The sequence below is a fragment of the Hemibagrus wyckioides genome, linkage group LG20, assembly GCF_019097595.1.
Source record: "Hemibagrus wyckioides isolate EC202008001 linkage group LG20, SWU_Hwy_1.0, whole genome shotgun sequence".
Classification (NCBI taxonomy): domain Eukaryota; kingdom Metazoa; phylum Chordata; class Actinopteri; order Siluriformes; family Bagridae; genus Hemibagrus; species Hemibagrus wyckioides.
Genome location: NC_080729.1, coordinates 15,072,119 through 15,088,111, shown reverse-complemented (window position 1 = coordinate 15,088,111; position 15,993 = coordinate 15,072,119). Strand labels below are relative to the sequence as shown.

The 15,993-nt window shown below is 39.2% G+C and overlaps 1 protein-coding gene across 2 annotated transcripts in view; it reads right to left on the bottom strand.

Annotated features, from left to right (window-relative positions):
* Nucleotides 1-1,209: 1,209 nt before the first annotated feature.
* The window catches only part of scn12aa (sodium channel, voltage gated, type XII, alpha a), a 28,878-nt gene continuing 14,094 nt past the window's right edge, over nucleotides 1,210-15,993 (bottom strand). The window contains exons 9-27 of one of the 2 annotated variants that reach the window (XM_058372810.1): nucleotides 15,760-15,901; nucleotides 15,477-15,674; nucleotides 15,122-15,271; nucleotides 14,694-15,029; nucleotides 14,452-14,584; nucleotides 13,844-14,082; nucleotides 13,081-13,254; nucleotides 12,604-12,960; nucleotides 11,472-11,894; nucleotides 10,702-10,816; nucleotides 10,292-10,446; nucleotides 9,493-9,666; nucleotides 5,474-5,596; nucleotides 5,044-5,316; nucleotides 4,603-4,656; nucleotides 4,356-4,497; nucleotides 4,162-4,262; nucleotides 3,792-4,062; nucleotides 1,210-3,248 (exon numbers count right to left, since the gene is read on the bottom strand). In XM_058372810.1, coding sequence (XP_058228793.1) covers nucleotides 2,038-3,248; nucleotides 3,792-4,062; nucleotides 4,162-4,262; nucleotides 4,356-4,497; nucleotides 4,603-4,656; nucleotides 5,044-5,316; nucleotides 5,474-5,596; nucleotides 9,493-9,666; nucleotides 10,292-10,446; nucleotides 10,702-10,816; nucleotides 11,472-11,894; nucleotides 12,604-12,960; nucleotides 13,081-13,254; nucleotides 13,844-14,082; nucleotides 14,452-14,584; nucleotides 14,694-15,029; nucleotides 15,122-15,271; nucleotides 15,477-15,674; nucleotides 15,760-15,901 — 4,771 coding nt within the window. In that variant the 3' untranslated portion in view covers nucleotides 1,210-2,037. Of the gene's footprint in view, nucleotides 3,249-3,791; nucleotides 4,063-4,161; nucleotides 4,263-4,355; nucleotides 4,498-4,602; nucleotides 4,657-5,043; nucleotides 5,317-5,473; nucleotides 5,597-9,492; nucleotides 9,667-10,291; nucleotides 10,447-10,701; nucleotides 10,847-11,471; nucleotides 11,895-12,603; nucleotides 12,961-13,080; nucleotides 13,255-13,843; nucleotides 14,083-14,451; nucleotides 14,585-14,693; nucleotides 15,030-15,121; nucleotides 15,272-15,476; nucleotides 15,675-15,759; nucleotides 15,902-15,993 lie in introns of both variants that reach the window. The other variant, XM_058372809.1, reaches the window with a different exon arrangement.

Below are 15,993 nucleotides of genomic sequence, written 5' to 3'. Positions count from 1 at the left end.
TCTGGTTTAATAGGAATGACCTTATTTCCTTTTTAAATTGTCCCAGGGAAAGCTAATAAAAGACCAAATTTTGAGATTTCTTCCATAACTGGCACATTTAAACACCCGACACATTTTTGTTTTCTTTATTGTCACTTTATATAATGCCTAATAAATGTTTTGTTCAGACATAACATAGAGATTTATCAATATTCTTGGATCTATTGCCCTGTGTAAAAAGGAATCTCATGGTATACACACCGATCAGGCATAACATTATGAGCGCTGAGAGGTGAAGTGAGTAACACTGATTATCTCCTCATCATGGCACCTGTTAGTGGGTGGGATATATTAGGTTGTAAGTGAACATTTTGATGTGTTAGAAGCAAGTGTAAGGATTTGAGCGAGTTTGACAAGGGCCAAATTGTGATGGCTAGACGACTGGATCAGAGCATCTCCCGAACTGCAGCTCTTGTGGGGTGTTCCCGGTCTGCAGTGGTCAGTATCTATCAAAAGTGGTCCAAGAAAGGAACAGTGGTGAACGGGCGACAGGGTCATGAGCGACCAAGGCTCATTGATGCACGTGGGGAGCGAAGGCTGGTCCGTGTGATCCGATCCAACAGGCGAGCTACTGTTACTCAAATTGCTGAAGACGTTAATGCTGGTTCACCTTCAGGGATCTAGTGGAGTCCATGCCTCGACAGGTCAGGGCAGCAAAAGGGAGACCAACACAATATTAGGTAGTTGGTCATAATGTTATGCCTAATCCGTGTATATTCAGGTGACAAATTAAAAGGAAAAAGAAACTCTGGAACTGTACTGGAGAGAAAAAGTTGTTACATTAGGTAGAACTTTCTTTGATTGGAACTGATTCTTCTTTTAAAGTGGACATGAACCATGCCAGCAAATAAACACATGCATAACCCCCAGAGAGGAACGGTCACTTGTCTATCCGTTAATTTGTCACCTGTTTGTAATAGAAATTGAATTGAATTGATTTTAAGTTTATGCAAAGATACCACTGCATATTATATCATTCATTTCCCATAAACTCTTAAAAATAAAGGTGCCAAGGAAGAACCAAAAAGGTTCTTAAAAGAACCACCTTTTTCTTAGTACCATGAAGAACCTTTTAATACTCTGAAGAACCAAAGAACCAGTATTGCAATGGATAGGTTATAGGGATGTGAAAGTTTCTTGGGAAAAAAAAAAAAACATTTAAGAGCTTTTATTTTTAAGTGTATACAGTAAGTACAAGTGAGACTTTATTACAGAATAATTCCCTCAGAGCTGTTAATACGGCTCCTGAAGCCCCCAAGATGAGTCAAGTTTACAGACACAACATCCGTCAGCAGGCACATATTGCAGATCTCATCGTAAAAATAGCCCTAAAATCAATCTGATATCTTGTGCAGACTCAAAGCCAAGCTATAATAGCATCAAAGCAATGCTTCTATAGAGTAAAATGGTCTTTTATGCACATTTAAACACTACATTCGCCCTGGTTTTAATTCTATTTACATCAGTTAAGAAATCAGAATGTGTTCATGGTCACAACCTTATCCTATAGACTTGATGTAAAAATATAAATAGTTACATTTTGCAGTGTTGGGACATACATCTTGAAAAATTCTAGAAAAACATTTCAGATCATTGCTGAAAAATATGAGAGGGGAAAAAGTTGAACATGTATGAATGATCTTATTGCAAGGTAAATACTAGCTACCAAAAAGCCATTGTGTCTATAATAAATATGTTCTGGACCTCCATCCATTCACACAAAATTTATTTCCAACAAAGTAGAGATTATCCAGGATCTCTACCTTACTGACTTTCACAGTCTATCAACAAATGGTAGATCCTCAAGATCTGGGCTGGTGATCACTGAGTGAGACTATCCTCGATGGATCCTGATATTTCTGGCTGTCAAGAAGTAATATAACATATAGTATGGCTTTTAAATGGTTGGAGCATCATAGGAATCAGCAAATGTACCTGTGTGCTCAGGAGTCCACTGTAGTTCTGCGGGTTCTTCATGAAATAATTACTAAGCAGTACTTACACAAAGGTTTCTTCAATGCTGTAAGACTCACAAGCTGCAAGGTTCTTGGAGGCTGGTATCAGCACCTGGAACAATCCAACTGGAGCCATAGAGACAGTTTCATAGGAAGGAAGGGAGCAGTGCTGAAACTCCTCAACCAGCTCCTCCTCAGGGTCATAATGCTCTTTAATCATATGTCCAATGAGCCCCTGCTTTTTCTGAGCATCCACTGATGCCTCTTGGTTGATTTGTTGGTACATATAGGAAGGATTCTTTCTCTGCTGTTTGACTAGGCGCCTCCTGTACGCCCGCTGGATCGTGGTGGCCGAGACCTCCTCCTGCTTGCGCCGGAGAGTGGTGGTAATGGGTTCGTAGGAGGTCTTGGAAGGGTTGGATATCATAAACTTCTCCTCCATCTGTTGCTTGAGGGCATCCATCTCACCCGACTCACCCAGTACACGTTTGGTGAAGGCAAACAGGATGTCCAAGCAGTGGATCTTGTCTCCACTCACCATGGGTAGATCCATCGAAATCAGCTTGAGCTTGTTGGGTTTGGCAATCCGCAGGGGCTCGGAAAGTGCGTCTGCAAAACTGGAAAGCTTGGAGTATTCGATGAAATGCGTTGCTTCCACATCAAACTTCTCCCATACCTCGTAGAACATCTCAAAGTCGTCCTCAGTGAGAGGCTCAGTGCTCTCCTCTGTGGCCACACTGAAGTTCTCCAAAATGATGGCAATGTACATGTTAACAACTATGAGGAAGGAGATGATGATGTAACTAACAAAAAATGTAATTCCCACAGACGGGTTTCCGCAGTTGCCCTTTATATTAGTACCTGTGTTGACGATGTGTGGGTTACATTCCTCTGGCGAGTTGCTTAGAATGGGATCCAGTAAATTGTTCCAGCCAGCAGAAGTGGTAATCTGGAACAGGCATATAATACTGTTTCCAAAGGTTTCAAAGTTAAACATGTCATCGATCCCACCATGCTTCTTCACATAGGCAAAGTTGGCCATTCCAAATATGGCATAAATAAACATGACAAGGAACAGCAGAAGGCCAATGTTAAAGAGGGCTGGCAGTGACATCATTAAGGCAAAGAGTAACGTCCTTATTCCTTTTGCTGCTCGTATGAGCCGTAGGACCCGTCCTATTCTGGCTAGTCTGATCACCCGAAATAAAGTTGGAGACACAAAGTATTTCTCGATGATATCAGCCAGGACAATTCCTGTAACAGGAACCAGAATAACATTTGATAAAACATAATGGCATGCAATTATGAGGACCACAAAATGTCACGTTAGGATGAAGGATGAAGCTATCCCTATAGAAGAAAAGAAAAGAAAAGAAAAGGCTTCTTCACAGGGTTTAATTTGCTAAAATTGCTAAAAAGCATTAAACAGGCTGTTATTCAGTTGCATAAATCCTTTTAAAGATTCCACAGAAGTGCACTTCATGGTGCTGGATGGAAAGAATGTAGCTCTGTACAATGCAGCATTTTTCAGATTTTAACAAATGCTCCATCATGGTTGTCAGATTGATTTCTCTTTAATCTGATTTTTTTAATCCACTGAAATATAAGGGAAAGACTTTGACTCACTTTTCATTTCACTTCAGTTCAGTTATAATTTGGGATGTCCTGTAGTGAGTTGGATTCTATAATCTCTCTATTGTAAGCTCATTACTAACTACAGGGCTTCCTAATGTATAATAATTACAAATAATATGCATTGACAGACATAATTCTGAACCAAAACCAATTTCTACCCACCAACGATAGACAGGATGACCACTACAAAGTCAAAGATGTTCCAGCTGACGGTGAAGAAGTAGCAGCGGAGAGCAAAGATCTTCACGACGCATTCAGTGCTGAAGATGACGATGAAAGCCAGGTTGATATTGTTGAGAATGTACTCCATTCGAGGAGACTGCTCGTCTGTCTCCAGCATCATGGTGATCATGTTCAAGATGATGAGCATCATGATTGTGATGTCAAACGCTTGCTTGGAGACCAAATCAAAGAAGAATCCTTGCAGAATATTCTTGATTCAAAGACCAAATAAACATGTTAGCAGCTGTAAGATTATCTATTAGTTATCTATTAATAATATCATTGAATATAATTGGACACTTTTTTTTACCGTCGGCCTCGGGATGGGCTTCTGTGGCTTTTTAGACCCCAGTTTTTTCATGGCGTTATAATACTTTTTCTGTTCCTCAGTCATAAAGATGTCCTGTCCACCTTGTAACAGCAAAAATAATAGTATTTTCAGTATTAACTACTAATATTTGTCACACAGTAAATATTTTAGCTCGATCAGCAAGGCATCAGCACCTATCTTTCTCTTCTGCTGATTGAAGTTGTCGATAATTACACCAATAAATAAGTTTAACGTGAAGAATGAACCAAAGATGATGAAGATGACAAAGTAAAGGTACATGTACAGGTTAATCTCCTTAATGGGCTGCTCTTCTACCTGTGACGAGAAAGAAAATACATTATTATTTTATTATTTTTGACTGTTTTTCACATATCTTCCTGGAATATATTTGGATTTATTTGTGGAATGATTGATGATTACCCCACGTGAATCCACTGCTGCATACATGATTTCCATCCAGCCTTTGAAAGTTGCCTGTAATGACAGATAATAGCTTTAAGAGGTTTATATATATATATATATATATATATATATATATATAAATGGCTTATATATATGGCTTAGGCCATGCCCCAAATTCAGATACTGGTGCCCCTAATATATTCTACATAAAAACAGCCATAGGAGTAACCATGGAATATTACTGTCTTGGTAAAAGGGAATTATATTCGTGAAAAAGACAGAGCTGATTATTTCCACAGATTAAATAAGGATATGCTTGTGGATTGTGTCATAACTCAGGTAGCACTGGCAAAGGTATGATGTGGTTACATCGCCAAGACAAACAGAGTACACCAATCCCTAATATGATGCCTTTTCAAGAAAGCAAGCGCAGATAAAGAGAACAAATAAGTGACTTACGACTTGCAAAAGCGAGAGGTAGCCCAACCCTACATTGTCGAAGTTAACCTTCACCCTGGTCCAGTAGAACTGAGTGTTGTTCATGGCCAGACATTCTGATTTATTGTTCACAGTTGAGGCGTTATGGATGTAGCCGGTCCTGTTGACACACTTCCCAAATTTCCCAGCAAAGAGATTGACACCCATGATGCTGAAGATCAGCCAGAAGATCAGACATACCAGCAGTACGTTCATGATGGAGGGGATGGCACCAATTAGTGCATTCACCACCACCTTGAAAAATAAATCAACACCACCATGATGATTATGACGAGGTCTATTGCAAAGGAAACACCATGCTAAGTTATAGGTATAGCATGGATATAACACAGGTTGCTATCCTTGTGGCAGAAAATCCTAGCAAAAGGATTAATAAGAGAAAGTGTCTTACTCGCATTCCTTCAAATCTGGACAGAGCTCTTAGTGGTCTGAGGGCTCTCAGGGTCCGCAGGGATTTAATAGCTCCGAAGTCTGAGTAGCCCAGAGAGTTCGCCACCAAGCTAATTAACGATACCTGCAGATTGAGGGGAGAAAAGGAATGCACAGTGCAGACTGAGATAAAGATGACCCGTTATGTTTGTTACATAAGTTTCTGCCAAAGGATTTGACTGAGTTGACCAGAGCTCTAATGAAAGTTATTGTATGAGCTGTAATATCGGTAGACGTTTCAGCATGATTGCCTCTGCCATGGTTGGCTGTCGTATGTGAGCTGTGAGTACATTGTTGCATATAAAGCAAAGGTTCTGAAATCCTAAAGAACATGATTAAAACATCCAAGTCTGAGTACATACTCAGATGAGAACATTTAAAGCAACACTGTTGTACGTATGTCGTATATATGTACGCAATACTTTCAAGTAATACATAGTGCATGGAAGATAAATATTTACGTATATATCAATAAACCTGAACAAATACCAGTCTATTAAGAATTACTGCATTACTTCAGAAAATGCATAGATATTTACCGACTGAAACAAGTAGGTACTGTATTACATAACAGATAGCAAAAATGCGTTAAACATGCACCATGTACTGTACTGTATCAAGAGCTAGTCTTGTGCTAGCACCTAATTTAAGGTTCATTCAGATTTTTATTATTACCTATGCTATATGTATTTCTGTTCTTTACTCAACTTAATACCTTACAACAAAAATGGAGCTTACTCGAAACACACCTCTGTTTTTGGTGATCTTGGCATGTGCATCTCACACATGACTAGCATTAACTCAAATTATGTCTGAGGTCTAAATACTGTATTTTATTTTGTATGATATCTTCACTTTTAGGATACTTAAAGTGTATCATAACTCTGTATTATTTATTAAGATCACAATGCATAGTAGCACTTAAGTTACTACACTATATTGCCAAAAGTTTTGGGACACCCCTGCAAATTATTGAATTCAAGTGTTGTTTTCCAGGGTTTGGGCTTGGCCCCTTAGTTCCAGTGAAAATGCTTCCTCTTAATGCTTTAACATACCAAGACATTTTAGACAATTTTATGCTCCCAACATTGTGGGAACAGTTTGAGGAGTTGGGGTTCCAACATGACTGCACACCAGTGTACAAAGCAAGGTCCATAAAAACATGTTTGGTGTGGAGGAACCTGACTCGTGACCTCAACCCGATAGAACACCTTTGGGATGAATTAGAGCGGAGACTGCAAGCCAGGACAAAACTGCGAGTTGGCCCACCCTTTGCAGCTATAACAGCTTCAACTCTTCTGGGAAGGCCTTCCAAAAGGATTAGGAGTGTGTTTATGGGAATTTGTGACCATTCCTCTAGAAGTGCATTTGTTAGGTCAGGAACTGATGAGAAGGCCTGGCTCGCAGTCTCTGCTATAATTCATCCCAAAGGTGTTCTATCAGGTTGAGGTCAGGACTGGTCCTCCACACCAAACTCGTTATTCCATGTCTTTATGGACCTTGCTTTGTGTACTGGTGTGCAATCATTTTGGAACAGGAAGGGGTCATCCCCAAACTGTTCCCACAAAGTTGGGAGCATGAAATTGTCTAAAATGTCCTGGTAAGCTGAAGCATTAAGAGTTCCTTTCACTGGAACTAAGGGGCCGAGTCCAACCCCTGAAAAACAACACCTGAATTCAATGATTTGGAGGGGTGTCCCAAAACTTTTGCCAATGTAGTGTATGTACTTGAATAGCTATGTAGCGGACATACTTGTAGTTACTATGCAGTTAGAAAGTAAGTATAAGAAACAAAAAATAATCATCAGATTAAAGGAAGAATATAAAACATGTTCAGTGTAATTATATTGTATCAAAACACTCTCAGATTGACAGTGAACATGAACAGGTTTGAACATTCTACAGAAAAAATGCAGCCAAATGATGAAAAGATTCAAAGATGAGACTAAACACTCTAAAGCCAATACATGTTTTGGGACATTCTACAGGAACGCATTTATTGGAACATTTAATAAAATTTGGAGTTGTAATCTAGAATTTAGTTGTTTGTAGAAATCTGTTGCCACTCTATTCTACATTCAGAGCAGACAGTATGGTATTCGACTGTCGAATGACCCGTTACTGATGACGGATAGAAGTGACATGAGGTAAATGAAGTGTTAATGAGATGACATGTAGACAAAACCAGTACAAACATGCACATATGTACACTAGATAGTGTCCATACATACATACTCAACTATATATGCATATTCTCTATGCATATATATGAAATAGAGTGAGGTTTTTATAAAGAATTTTTTTTTTGCCATTTAATAAAAGTCAAATTTATTGTAAAATATGATTTTACAGTACAGATTAAGTCGAGATTCAAGGCCAAAATTCCATCTGAATATATGTAGATACGGATTTTCATTTCTTTTCAAATTGTATTTTGGAATATTTTTTGGGAATCAGTTTTCTTAGTCCCAATAATTGCTAGTTCTTTATAAAAGAAAGATGTATTTAGTTAGAGGGATTTTGTAATATATCTAAAGAAGATCTAATTTTCTGTAGCTCAATAACAATCAACAATAGAGCTGAAAAATCAATAAAAGTTAACATTTTAAGCATGTTAGGATATATAACATTGTCCTTAACTTAAACTTCACAACCATCATCTATTATCACTTTTCTTCCAGACTTACAATGACTAGTAAAAAAAATCACCACTTTTAGTATCTTCTGTAGATAAACCTTCCAGTTAATATGTGCTGTTTTAATTGGATATAAAGGCCAAGGTCCTAATACATATTAACTGATCAGCGATAATTGAAAAAAGTGCCTTTTGAATGCAAATAAAATGCAGCTTCATCATATTCCTGAAGAAAGACAGTGGCATTTATATCTCACAATGGATCAACTGAATCCAGCTGTGATGCAGAGAAAACAACTCATCCTGAACATCTACTCACCTCTGACCTCTGAACTATGAACTTACCCTATCGTTAGAGGTGTGTGTAGAGATCTGAATAGGGTTAAACAGGCAGGTGAGACCAGGAGATATGCAGTAATATGCAATAAAAGTTTATTCACGCAGACAAAATGCAAAGTGTGTGTGTGTGTGTGTGTGTGTACTGTGTATCATTGTGATTATGATCATCTGGAATGAGCAGTGTTTAGATTCATGACTGTTTGGGCCTGTAAATGATTAATATTGCTCTTAAACATATATATTTTTTAAAAAGAACTGTAATCATAGTGCCTGTTATGAGTGACTCAGGGATTTGTATGCTGTTTGTGATCCACTTATAAATGTAACATCATCTTTCTCTAACCCGAATACAATTATTTTAAAGTCATACTCGTTTTAATGGCTAGTTACATATATAAAGTTATACTCCAGTAGCCATAAAAATGTCCGTAATGTCTTAGTTAACTGTATATTGCAGTGGCGGGCCGTGCATTTCACACCTAGGCCTTCACTGGTGTCCTTCCTGAATTAATCCACCTCTATACCATCATTCTGACGCCACAGCAATAGGTACTAATCAACCATTTAATAGCAAAGTAAAAAAATAAATTAGTCTACAGTATTTCACACCTCACAAGGAATAGTCAATTTTATTATAGTCCACCTTGAAAATGCATTTGTAAGGATGTCTGTGACCAAATCGATTTCTTCTCCTCTGTCAGCCATTGTGAGTTAAAATATATATATTTATTTATTGTTTGTGCGGTTCGCTGCCTCTGACTACTCTAGTTATCCAATCAAAGGACAGGAAATTGCTGACGTAATCGTATGCCTGCTAGATGGCCCCAGTGACGCCAACTCGAAATCTGATTGGTTCATGTAACAACTTTATTGCCACTTATTTTAAGCTATGGGCTTAAAACAATTATTTTAAGCCCATAGCTTAAAGCCCATAGCTCCTCCTTGTGCACACACTGCTGAGGAGAAGAATGAACTAGCTGAGAAATCAGAGCAAGGTTGTACACTTACATCCACTATCAGGAAATCCAGCCAGCACCAGTAGTTAGTGAAGTACTTCTTAAATCCATACGCAATCCATTTCAGGAGCATCTCCAACACAAAGATGTAGGTGAAGACCTTGTCCGCATATTCTAGCACCACTTTCACCACTTTCTTCTGTTCGATATAAATGTCTTCAAACGCCTGAAAGAAATGTCGAGAATTATAGAATTATAAGTACACTCAAAGAGTTTTGTGCATCCTATATTTTATTAGTGTCATAATATATCCCCTTTCATAATAATATATGATTAGATTCTAAAAGTCAGCATTTAAGCAGTAATACTATAAAAATTACATCTGGCTGACTGAACAAATGTGTTTTCTTTCTTCTCATGGATTTGAAACTGCTCACTCAATGTTGAAGCGGGTAATAAATGAGCTACTTAGCACAATATTGGACCAAGTTGTGTTAAAATATACCACATGGCAACCAATTTTTGAATGTCCCACATCTGATTGTGCTGTTCCACCCATGCACATGCACAAGCAATTCTGATCTAGACAATGTGAAGTACATTCAACTAAAAGAAAAATATGCCAGTGTTACACCACTTAGTTAACACAAAAATACAACAATTTATTGTTTTGTGGTTAAGCCTAGATTATTTGATCTGTTGGATTTCCATAGTTCCATAGTTGGATTTCCATGTTCTATGCTTTACAATGAAAATATTTGTAATCATCTAGCATTTTAGTGTTAGTTTAACAGTAGGGTATCAGTGAACTAGCAATTTAACTGCATGTAGATATTTTTGGTGTCTCCTACCAAAGCTCCACTGCTGAGCAGGATCATGAAGATGATGAAGGTCTCAAACCAGCTGTGCTCCACAATTTGGTAGCAGGTCTTCCTCAGCCTCCACCAAACCAGGCCTAAACCCTGGGTCGTGTAGATGTCACACCATTCACAGTGACGCATACAGACTGAACAAAACAGAGAGCAAAGCACACTATAAGCACTGTGTTCCTACTTACTTGTATAAGATCAGAATTTTAAGAACCTTAAATAGTCTAATACTTAGAATACTGGAAATTGTAGCCCACAGACAGCTGCCCAAACTAATAATCAAATAATCAAATCATAATATTTAGAAAGTCGAAGTTAGGGTTCTCAATTTGTAGGTATCTAGGTTAAGCTTCCCTTAATTGTAACTAAAAAATTTATTAGCCTCTACTCACACTCAGGGAAACACTCTTCTGGCTCCATGGTGTCTCCAGCTAGCTGGGCGTCCTCCTCTTCTCCTCCTGGATTCGTCAGATCCACAGTACTTCCTTCTGACAAGCTGATCACTTCCTGATTAAGCCAAAAGCCCTGTTTAGTGCCCTAAATACCATGAAAGGTCTCAATATTAATGCTGATGTCTTGATATTATTTAAAGATAGCCAATCTTGCACCAAGATGGTGCATTGTGCTTCCTGAAGCTACTGCTGCTATCTTAATGCAATTTTGTAGAGATTTCCTAGAGGAGAAAATGTATTATTATAGAAGTATTTGCCAAAGGTGCTGGTACAAATCTGTATCAACTTTGTAACCCTTCACTGAGAAATCCCTACTCTAGCCTTTATAATTATACTGGTAAGATGTAAGGGATGTAAATAAAAGCAAATACATTTTTTGGAATCCATTCTAAAGACAAATCAATACAGCAATAATCATAGTGATTACACCAACTTGGGGTTCAATCTAAATATGGATACAGATATTTTGAGCATAAAATGGACACAGATACATTCAGTGGAGGATAAGAAGCATAGGGTCATTGATTTGATAAAAGTTTGTACGTCAAGTCTCCTCAAGGGTCTTCTAAAAAAAAAAGGGTTAGAACCTCCTTTTTTTAACCAATTATTTTGATGGGTTCCTAAACAGGTACAAACTATTGATTTTATTTGCAAACACCCATTTCTACTATATTGCTATGTTGATAGTCTCCAAAAAACAGTCAACGTACTGGTTTGTTTAATTCATCTTCTGATGTCTCTGTGTCATCTTCCTCTTCCTCAGGAAACTCCATGTCAGATTCTCCAGGTGCAATTGGAACACATATGCTTAAGCTGGGATTAGTCATGTAGCTGTCCTCTCTTTCTAAGGTGACATGTTTCTCTGCATAACTGCTGATTCTCCCAGCGGTCCCATTACAGTCAACATGATTGGTGCCATGACACTTGGCTGCCCGTTCTTGCTTATCCCTGTGCCAGCGTTTGGTCAGGTTGCCACTGAAGAGGTCCTTGATGACTCCCAGGATCCAGACGAGACCAGCGTGTATACGTGCGATGGCTATTTGTAGGTTGTTCATCTCACCATCCTCCTCTGGAGCAGACAGGTTATCAGAGCTGAAGGAGCTTAGCAATAGAGCCAAGAAGAGGTTCAGAACCTAGGGACAGTGTTAGACAGAGAGAGAAAATGCTTTCTTTGTTGTCATTTGTTATAAGGCATTATTGGCCATTAAATTAACCTTGAAGGAATGTTTCCATTTGGTAAATGGTGCAGATTTCCCCTTTAAATTCAATACCTGAAGGCCAAACATTTCACACCACAACAAGCAAAATGCAGCAAGAGTCCAGCTAGCTAAATCATACTAGACTGATGCCAAAAATGTCAGCTGATGCTTTATCCTAAATTTACTCAGAGATGACCCACTCATAGGAGAGTTCTTCCAATCTCTGCACATAATTCTCTAGATACTGGTATCTAGCTGATTGCCACTAAATACTGCTGGGAATGCATGATCTCTGATATTTAGGATTTGCCTAAACCAATATTCCTAAACATCTTCTTGCTGAGATTTGCTACTCTCAATTTCTCATTACAACAATAACAATGCCATATGCTTCATCTCTCTACCCACCTTCCAAGGCATGATTTTATTTTATTGGTTGTGGTCCAATGCTATAATAAAATCCCAAAGACATATTCTTCTCCCTGACCCTAAAATGCCTAAGATGCTCAAACAATTTCATTTACATCAAATCAACTGAGGTTTTTTAACTATTTTTAATATATGGATTAATTTTTTAATTATCAGCAGTAAAGTATCATGATTGCTGCCATGCAAACATACTAATAATATCCTTCCAACTCACCACTAGGTTTCCAATGACCATAACCAGCATGAAGACGAGGATGCAGAGTGGCTGGCCAGCCACCTCCATGCAGTCCCACATAGTCTCGATCCATTCACCACACAGTACACGGAAAACAATCAGAAATGAGTGGAAGAAGTCCTTCATGTGCCAACGCGGCAGAGTGCAGTCTGTGCTGATCTTACACACACAATCTTGGTAGTTCTTTCCAAATAGCTGCATTCCAACCACAGCAAAGATGAAGACGATGATGGCTAGGACAAGGGTCAAATTGCCCAGGGCTCCCACAGAGTTGCCGATGATTTTTATTAGAGTATTGAGCGTGGGCCATGACTTGGCCAGTTTGAAGACTCTCAGCTGAAAAGAGGTTGGATAGATAGATGGATGGATAGATGGATGAGGTTATGCTGAAGTAAGTTTTGCTGGTGTGATTTTTAATAGGTGTGAAATTTGTAGCTACTCTGATGTAAACCTTACCAGTCTGAATGAACGTAGCACAGATAATCCCTCAACATTGGACAGACCAAGTTCCATCAAACTCAAGCAAACAATAATCCCATCAAAGATGTTCCAGCCTTGCTGGAAGTAGTAGTATGGGTCCAGAGCAATGAGCTTCATTACCATCTCAGCTGTGAAGATCCCAGTGAACACCTGAAGACAAATATTAAAGTATAAAATAATCAGCAATAGAAGCTCTTCAATGACAGTGCAGCTTTGGACTTTTAAATAAGTTGTAGAAATCGGAAATCAATGACCGGTTAACAATGGAATTAGTCAAAGAAGCAGCCAAGAGGCCCAGAGTAACAGTGAAACTCAGATGGCAGACTGATTCAAAACGTAACCATAGCTCAGACACTCCGCAAAGCTAAATAGCAAGCTGTATAAAATCAGATCTGGTGTCTGCCATTTGAAGTTTGCCAAAGACATTTTCAATCCAAGGATATCAAAAGTGAAATTTCTGGCTTTGTCACAGAGCTCTACTTTGGAAGAAACCCAACACTGTTAATCACCTTGACAATACCATCCCATCCCACAGTGAAGCATGGTGGCGATAATATCATGTTGACTGTTACCTTTAAGAGGTGCTTCTCTGAATAATCCCATCCAGTTTTTGTAAATACTTGAACGTTCATGAAGAAAAAGTGAAGAATAAATGGTCATCATTTATGGGCAAAGGACTTGGGTTTACACCACACTCTGAACTAGATGCTTTATAACATTATGTATGGTGCATTCTCACCAGGTTCCCCACACTCAGCATGCCATTAAATTCTTCAGTCATGGGGTAATGCTCCAATGCCATAAAGAGTGTGTTGAGCACAATGCAGATAGTGATAGCAAGGTCCAGGAAAGGATCCATCACCATGACCTTTACTAACTCCTTCAGACCAAGCCATGCTGGAGAGCATGTCCATATCAGATACTTTTTAGCAAACACGTACCAGCAAGGAGGGCACTTCTGACGGGCCTCTTCAAATTCTAATATACACAAATAAACAAAGTTGTTAATATTTGTGCAATAGGACCTGTAAATGGTATTCTTACAGGAACATAATATTGCCACATGCCTTTTGGTCTATACCAGGGGTAGGCAAGTTCAGTCCTATAGAGCCACATTCCTGCAGATTTCAGCTCCAGCCCTGAAAAAAAAACTCACCTGCCTGTAGCCTTAGTAATCCTGAAGACCTTCATTAGCTTGTTCAGGTGTGTTTGATTAGGGTTGGAGCTGAAATCTGCAGGACTGCGGCTCTCTAGGACCGAACTTGCCTACCCCTGGTCTATACTCTCAAACTAATAGAAAGATCACCCTTAATAAATTCATAAACACACTAAAAAGATGAAGCCCACCATCCATGGCATCACTGAAGAAACTGACTGAGCTGAGTTCTCGCTTCCGGGTGGGCGGCAAAGCTTCTACCTGCTCTTGCTGCATGGATTTGGATTTGACTTCATTAGCATGGTCTTCTGAACATGTCAGCTCCTGGTAGTCACAAGAGACCTGTTGTATACTTAAGGCACACATGATTTGCATTCACAGAATATGACTTGTTTTGTGTGTAGTCCAATTTAAATAGTGTTGTTCATCTGACCTCTTTGACCTTTTCCATGCTGTGTTCTGGAAACAAGGTAGATGTGTGTGGGCTGATGCCACCAGTTCTCTTCTGGTCCGGCAAAACTTCAAGCCATCCATTGATGGCAAAGCTGGGTTTAACTATTTGAGAGCAGTGGCTCCTAATGCTACTTGTGCGACGTTTGTGCCAGGGTATCACTGTGGATCCTGCCCGACTCCGTCCTTCATAGAGGACACAGTTGTGATCATCAGCCTCTGAGTTTTTGCGCAGATAAAAAGTGAACACACTGCTATTGCTGTCCCGCCGTGTGCTCAAAGGATGGGAGGAGAGTGTGGCTAGGAGTGGGTACACCAACTAAAGGAAAGGATGGAGAATGTGGAAGAGTTAAGAGGTGGGACTGCCTAAATAGGACTCGTAGAACTGGTGGAAATGTTCAGAAATCCAACCTTCTCATCAGGTGTATCATCCTCTGCTTCCTCTGACATGGTTCTGAAGGATCTGGATCGATGATCTCTGGACCCCTTGCGACTAAACGGTGATGGAGAGATCTCTTGAAATGGACTCAGTTCAGGTTCCTTGCTTTGTTTTCCTAATGCCTGGTAAGAAGCATTCAGAATGACTATTTCCATTTGCTTCTAAATACCACTGTGATTGTTTCATAATTGGATTTATACCAAGTGCATTCAGTTATCATAAAGAACAAAGCAATGCATGATTGTTAAGTAAAATGAGCCTAATCAGATCCATAGGTGCAAACTAAATCATTTACAAATAAACATTTCTATAAAAACTGTGTATTACCTTCTGCTCTCTGCGAAGCTGTTCCATGGCCAGCTGGAACTCTCTCTCTTTTTGCCAAGCCTCGGCAATGGTGGCCTGGTTCTGTTCCTCATATGCCATGGCCACCACAGCCAGAATCAGGTTTACCAGGTAGAATGAGCCCAGGAAGATCACCAGCACAAAGAAGATCATGTAGGTTTTACCAGCTGAACGTAGAGTCTGCCAGAAGAGAGAGGACCAGACATAAGCATGGATGACTTTAATTTTCAATCATATTCCCCTCAGCAAGAAAACAACAGCCTACCTGGTGGTAGAGGTTTTCCCAGTAGTCTTGTGTCATTAGTCTAAAGAGTGCTAGGAAGGCCCAGCCAAAACTGTCAAAACTTGTGTAGCCATAGTTTGGGTTTCTACCCATCTTCAAACACTCAAACCCATCTGGACACTTTCTGTATGGCAAAAGTGAGGCAGGACAGAGTTACACACTCTAAAAATGAGACTATATAATAACCCATAATAACCAAACAGGTAAAGAAGCGAT